Source organism: Psammomys obesus, unplaced genomic scaffold, assembly GCF_907164565.1.
Source record: "Psammomys obesus unplaced genomic scaffold, mPsaObe1.curated_primary_1811, whole genome shotgun sequence".
Classification (NCBI taxonomy): domain Eukaryota; kingdom Metazoa; phylum Chordata; class Mammalia; order Rodentia; family Muridae; genus Psammomys; species Psammomys obesus.
Genome location: NW_026593286.1, coordinates 27,482,184 through 27,488,183, shown reverse-complemented (window position 1 = coordinate 27,488,183; position 6,000 = coordinate 27,482,184). Strand labels below are relative to the sequence as shown.

General features: G+C 40.2%; 1 protein-coding gene across 1 annotated transcript in view; it reads right to left on the bottom strand.

Annotated features, from left to right (window-relative positions):
* Ndufs1 (NADH:ubiquinone oxidoreductase core subunit S1) overlaps positions 1-6,000 on the bottom strand; it is a 36,502-nt gene that overhangs the window by 14,462 nt on the left and 16,040 nt on the right. The window contains exons 10-12 of the mRNA XM_055616422.1: positions 5,526-5,640; positions 2,439-2,584; positions 638-766 (exon numbers count right to left, since the gene is read on the bottom strand). Coding sequence (XP_055472397.1) covers positions 638-766; positions 2,439-2,584; positions 5,526-5,640 — 390 coding nt within the window. The remainder of the gene's footprint in view (positions 1-637; positions 767-2,438; positions 2,585-5,525; positions 5,641-6,000) is intronic.

Sequence of the window (6,000 nt, the reverse complement as noted above, 5' to 3'; positions counted from 1 at the left end):
AAGGAAGGAAGGAAGGAAGGAAGGAAGGAAGGAAGGAAGGAAGGAAGAAAGAAAGAAAGGAAGAAAGGAAGAAAGGAAGAAAGGAAAGGAATGAAAAAGCCTAAAACTGAGGGCTGGAGAGATGGTTCAGTAGTTAGGAACACTGGTTGTTCTTCCAAAGGACACGGGTTCAATACTCAGCACCCACATGGCACCTCACTACTGTCTGTGATACCAGTTCCAGGGGATCTGACATACTCACACAGACATACATGCAGGCAGAACACCAATGTACATAAAATAAAAATAAATTATATAAAAAAAAGAAAGCTGGGCTGGAGAAATGGCTCAGTGGTTAAGAGCACTGACTGTTCTTCCAGAGGTTCTGAGTTCAATTCCCAGCACCCACATGGTGGCTCATGACCATCTGTAATGGAATCTGATTCCCTGTTCTGGTGTGTGTGAAAAACCAGAACATTCATATACATAAGAAAGAAAGCCAAGGAGGTAGGACAGAATCAATCTGTTAGGAATTTTCCTCTCTTCTAGTATCACTACAACTAACACTTTTTAGGAATCACCTAAAATATCATTTCCATATATAAAACAAAATCACCTATTTTTAAAGTTCTTATTAAATGAAGATTAAATTACTTACCTCTTTCGAATTCTCGCATTAAATAGTGGTGCCTCAAAGCGTGGATTTGTACCAACTAGGAGAACAACATCTGCCTCTTCCACACCAGCAATTGTAGTATTGAGAAGATAATTGGAACGTAAATCTGTGCTAAAAATACAATATATAACTCAAGTTCGAGAAGAAAACCAAACAATAAGCACATAGAACTCGGCAAGTAAACTTAGTACATGCTAAAGTACATACATAAAGTTAACACATGTCTCACAAAATTTTTCATAAAGTATATCTACCTTTTGCTTTGTTTATGAGACAAGGCCTCACTTTACAGCTCAAGCTGGCTTTCTACTTTCATGCTGCTTGGTTTTGACTCATATGAACTTGAGCAGTCCTCCTCTCAGCCCTCCCAAGTGCTCAAGATTACTGTTAGGACCAATGAAATGAAAATGCACACAACAGATTTTATATGAAAGAGGTTTATTAGATGGAGATGGAGATGGAGAGAAAGAGAAAGCAAGATATGGCAGGGGGAAGAGGGGAGGGCACCCTGACAGAGAAAGGGGAGAGAACAAGAGAGTAAGAAACCAAGAAGGCAAGAGGGCAAGAGAGCACGAGAGTGACAAAGTGGTGGGTTGATCCTTTTAAGGGAAAACTTAACTTTGCCTGCCAGGTGTGGTTGTTACCTGGTGGGCAACACATGATGACATCATAGGTTGTGTTAGGACCAATGAAATGATGATGCACACAACAGCTTTTATATGAAAGAGGTTAATTAGATAGAGATGAAGAGAGAGAGAAGGAGAAGGCGAGACATGATGGGGGAAGGTAGGGGGCACCCCACCAGAGAAAGGGAAGAGAGCAGGAGAGAGTAAGAGAGCAAGAGGGCAAGAGAGCAACAAAGTGGCAGGTTGATCCTTTAAAGGAGCAACTTAACCATGCCTGGCCAGGTGTGGCTACCTGGCAGGCAACACATGATGATATCATAGGTTGCTAAGCAACCCAGAAGCAGGCTGCCTAAATACTAACAATTACCCCATGAGCCACTAAGCCAGGCAGGTATGTCTAAATAAAATCAAACTTAAAATAATTAAAAAAAAATTTTTAATTTATTTATTCACTTTACATCCCAATTGTAGGCCTCTCCCTCCACTCCTCCCCTTAAAATACTTATAATGACTATATTCTATGCTTTAGCTTTAGCTTTAGGTTCATTTCCTGAAGTCTTAGCATGTATTAACTGCACATGATAGGTATAGAATCCCATTTTCACACATGTGTAAAGCATAATGTGATCATATTCACTGTCCATTACCCTCTCAGGTTCCCCTCCCATTCCTTCCTGCTCATGTACCTCTTCTCAAACATGCCCCTTTCTACTTTCATGCTGTTTGGTTTTGACTTACATGTGAAAGTACAGTGATATGTTGGAGAAGCAGAGTGTGTCGGAAATTGAACACTGATGCTACAGATATGGTTGGTTGTTTTTGATATTTCGAGACAGGATTTTTCTGTGTAGCTTTGGCTGTCCTAGACTCAATTTGTTGACCAGGTTGGCCTCAAACTCACAGTGATCTGTCTGTCTCTGCCTACCTGAGCGCTGGGATCACAGGTGTGTACCACCATGCCCAGCTTCAGATGTGTTTGTTTTACATAAATAAATGCCGCTGAGTATAGTAGCACTCATCTTTAATCCAAGCACTGCAAGTTAAAGACAGAAAGTTCCTCTGCTACAAAGAGTTCAAGACCAGCGTGAGCTACATGAGATTCAAAACACAAAAGAAAACCCAAAACAGAACCTGAAGTACAGCTTATTGTCTCTCACCCAGCTCCTATGGTGGGGAAGATCTCTTCAGTGCATAAGTTGTCAGAGTCGACTTTATTGAGCAAATCCTTCAGAGCTACTAAGGCTTCGGCATCCACCAAGCCACCTGCAATTGCTGCCACAGCCTTGCCTTGGAAGCTCTGTAACTAGAAGCAGAGAAAAGGGCGTCACTAAGAAACCTACAGTGAGCAAAGACCATCATTTTCAGAAAATAAAACAAGTCATTTTCAAGTCACCAGAGTAATAAGCATCGGGAAGCATCAGCTCTCTCTCCTAGATAAGTGTAGCTCCCACCCCGCATCAAAGATTCTCTTCACAGAAAGTCGGAAGACAGAGCACCCTGGACACAAGGCAGACAGCACCAGATCCATGGGGACCCTAGCCACAACAGACACATCTACATCATGGCTCCCACATCTACAGCTCAGGGACCACCATGGAAGAGAAGGCAGGCAGATTCTAAGAGCCAGAGTACCAGGAAGTCTGCTGTGAAGCAGCCTCTCCTAGAAATGGCTGCATAAGCAAGACCTGGATAATTTCAATACCAACAGACATTTTAACATGGAAGGGACAAAGTCTTATCTCTTGACAAAGCACTATAGGCAACTACTGCCTGCTGGGAGACAAAAGAACTAGCTTCCCTCAAGAATGAACCCTCTTATTGGTTGTCCAGTAAAGAGCAGTCAGACTTGAAATCATATATACACAAACAACAAAAATAAACTCAGCATGTTCTATGTGTATCTGTTATATACACACAGGTATGTACGTAACAACTATAATCAAACAAACAGTGTCTCCCAGACACAACAGGACTGACACACATATGATATCAGGGACCGAAGCAGGTACAAGAGCTGCACAGGTTCAAGGCAGATGTGGGTCACTGCACTGAGAGGGAGAAGTGGACACAGCCCACTCTTAACCAAGAAGCTATTGGCATTTGAAAAGGGAAAAATCACTAGCAGAGGGAAAATCAATTTTCTCCAGGAGAGTTTCACTAAGTGTATTAACCACACTTTAGGGCAGGGCCCACGCCCATGAGTAGGTGGCCGACGCAAAACAAATCTAATGGTATTTTTATGCTCTCTTCTCTTCGTTTTGCTGTTTTGGCATTTGTTGGCTTATTTGTCTTTTGCTTATTTGTCTTTTGTTTATTTGTTTTGATTTTCATTTTGTAAGCTTGTTTGTTTTTTCGATAGTTTCTCTGTCTAACAGAGCCCTGGCTATCTTAGACTCACTTGGTAGACCAGGCTGGCCTTGAACTCACAGAGATCCACCTGCCTCTGCCTCCTGAGTGATTTTGCAGGTTTTTTTTTTTTTCCTTCTTGGATTTTGTCTTTTTTGAAAGAGAGAAAAAAGAAGAACAAAAAACTGGGTAGGTAGGGAGGTGATTATCTGGACGGAACTGGGTGAGTGAAACAAATGAAATATATATAAATAAAACAAATATAAAAATATATTGAAATGAGCCCGGCGGTGCTTGCACACACTTAATTCCAGCACTTGAGAGGCAGAGACATGCAGATCTCTGTGAGTCAAAGGCCACCCTGGTCTACAGAGTGAGTTCCAGAACAGGGCAGCCAAGGCTACACAGTGAAACCTCGTCTCAAAAAACCAAATATAAATATATATATATATATAATTTTTCATAATATATAATTTTTTTCAATAAAAAAAGAAAGAGGGGAATGAGAGAGAGAATAAGAGATATTCAAAAAGGGTAACTGGGAGGACTTGGAAAGAGAAAATAAGGTATTTAATTCCATTTCAATTAAAACATGAAAAAAGCAAATATAAAACATAATAAGTTTAAAAGACTGCCAAAAATATTAGCAAATGACAGAATTTTAACTCCTTTCCTTTTTCTAGTGAATCAAATTAATTAGTACATGATTATTAAAATAAGTTATGAGCTTCAAAATTAATACTCACACAGTCAAGGAATTTAGTATATTTTTGGTTTAAATGAAATGCACCATTTAATTATATTTATTTCTAATAAATTTACTTCTAGGAGTTTGTCACTGAAACAGATTATGAGCTTTATATACTTTTTCTTGGTATAGTTTTAAAGCTGAACTATACACATTCTAAAGTGTTCCCATACTTTAAGAATAATTATAATTTTCTTTGCCAAATTCATCAATAAAACACATTGAACAATTCACAAAGCAAAAAAACAGTAATCCACATCTGACTAAAAGGCTTTGGTGTTCATTCAGTCTAAACTGAGCCACAGCAGTGGTGTCATGGAGCCAAGGCATGTGACTCTAGCTTTGCTGGAAGCTGTGTATTTTGTCTTTAGGAACAAAGGAACTTCAGTATGAGCTCTGAAGACGGAAAATCATGGAGTCATAGGCACCTTAAATGCAACCTCTTCTGAAGTATCTGCCATTCCCTCTAGGCTTTTGCTCTTTGTCTACGAGGTCTTTCATCTGGGAACTTTTGTTCTATTCTTTTCCCTTTTATCAGCTGCTGGAAATTGAACCCAGAGCTTTGCACACGCTAAGCACACTCAATACAAGTGAGTTCCACCCTGTCTCCTTTACCTTTGCTCTGGCAAGCTCGTATTCACTCCTGGGGTTTGTTCTAGAATCACTTTCTTTGGGAAGGCATCTTGATACCGTAATTTTGGTTAGGCGCCCCACACCCCGTATGTGTTTTCTCTGATATCAGTCCTGGTAAAACAATAATCAGGCCTCTTTCAATAGCGTAACAGGGCGGAAGGCAGAGATCATGTGTCGGTGATCTAAGGTTACATTCTAGTATGTACCTAGCATAGTATCTGAGACATGGCTCTCAAAATGTCAAATAGAGACAAATTATAATCCTGGCAAGAAAGGAGAAAAGAATGGATGCAGTGGCGCGTGCCTTTAATACCAGCACTCAGAAGGCAAAGGCAAGCAGACCTCTGAATTTAAAGGAAGCCTGTTTTATATGGTGAGTTCTAAGTCAGCCAGAGCTACACAATAAAACCCCTGTCTAAAACAATTAAAAGGAAGAAAGGAAGAAATATGCCTGGTCTTTATGGCAAAGTTGTTTCTTGGAAACAACGCACTATTTATTCTACATTTCAATGTTTACCATTCCAGCTACACGCGACAGCGCATCTTCCCAGGAGGTGTAAGTTAAAAGCCCTTTTTCATTTCTGACCATTGGCTCAGTAAGTCTTTGGCGTTTTAGTCCATCGTAGGCAAATCTAGATAAAAGAAATCACACAAAATGTAGAATATTGCTAAGGAGCAACCATAATTTCCAAGTTTAAGAACTATTAAAAAAAAGTTATTTAAATAGAAGATTACCTAAAGTGTCAAACAAAATGGTGGTGATACGTAGATCTGCCTTAGCTGGGCATGGTGGTGTACACACCTTTAATGCATCCAGCACTCAGGCAAAGGCAGGAAGATCTGAGTCTCAGGCCAGCCTAGTCTATGGAGTGAGTTCCAAGAAGCCAAGGGTTACACAGACAAACATTGCCTTAAAAGGAAAAAAAAAATCTCCCTTTGTTTCCCCACATAGTGGAGACTGAACCCAGGGCCTTGAATGGATTAGGCAAGTG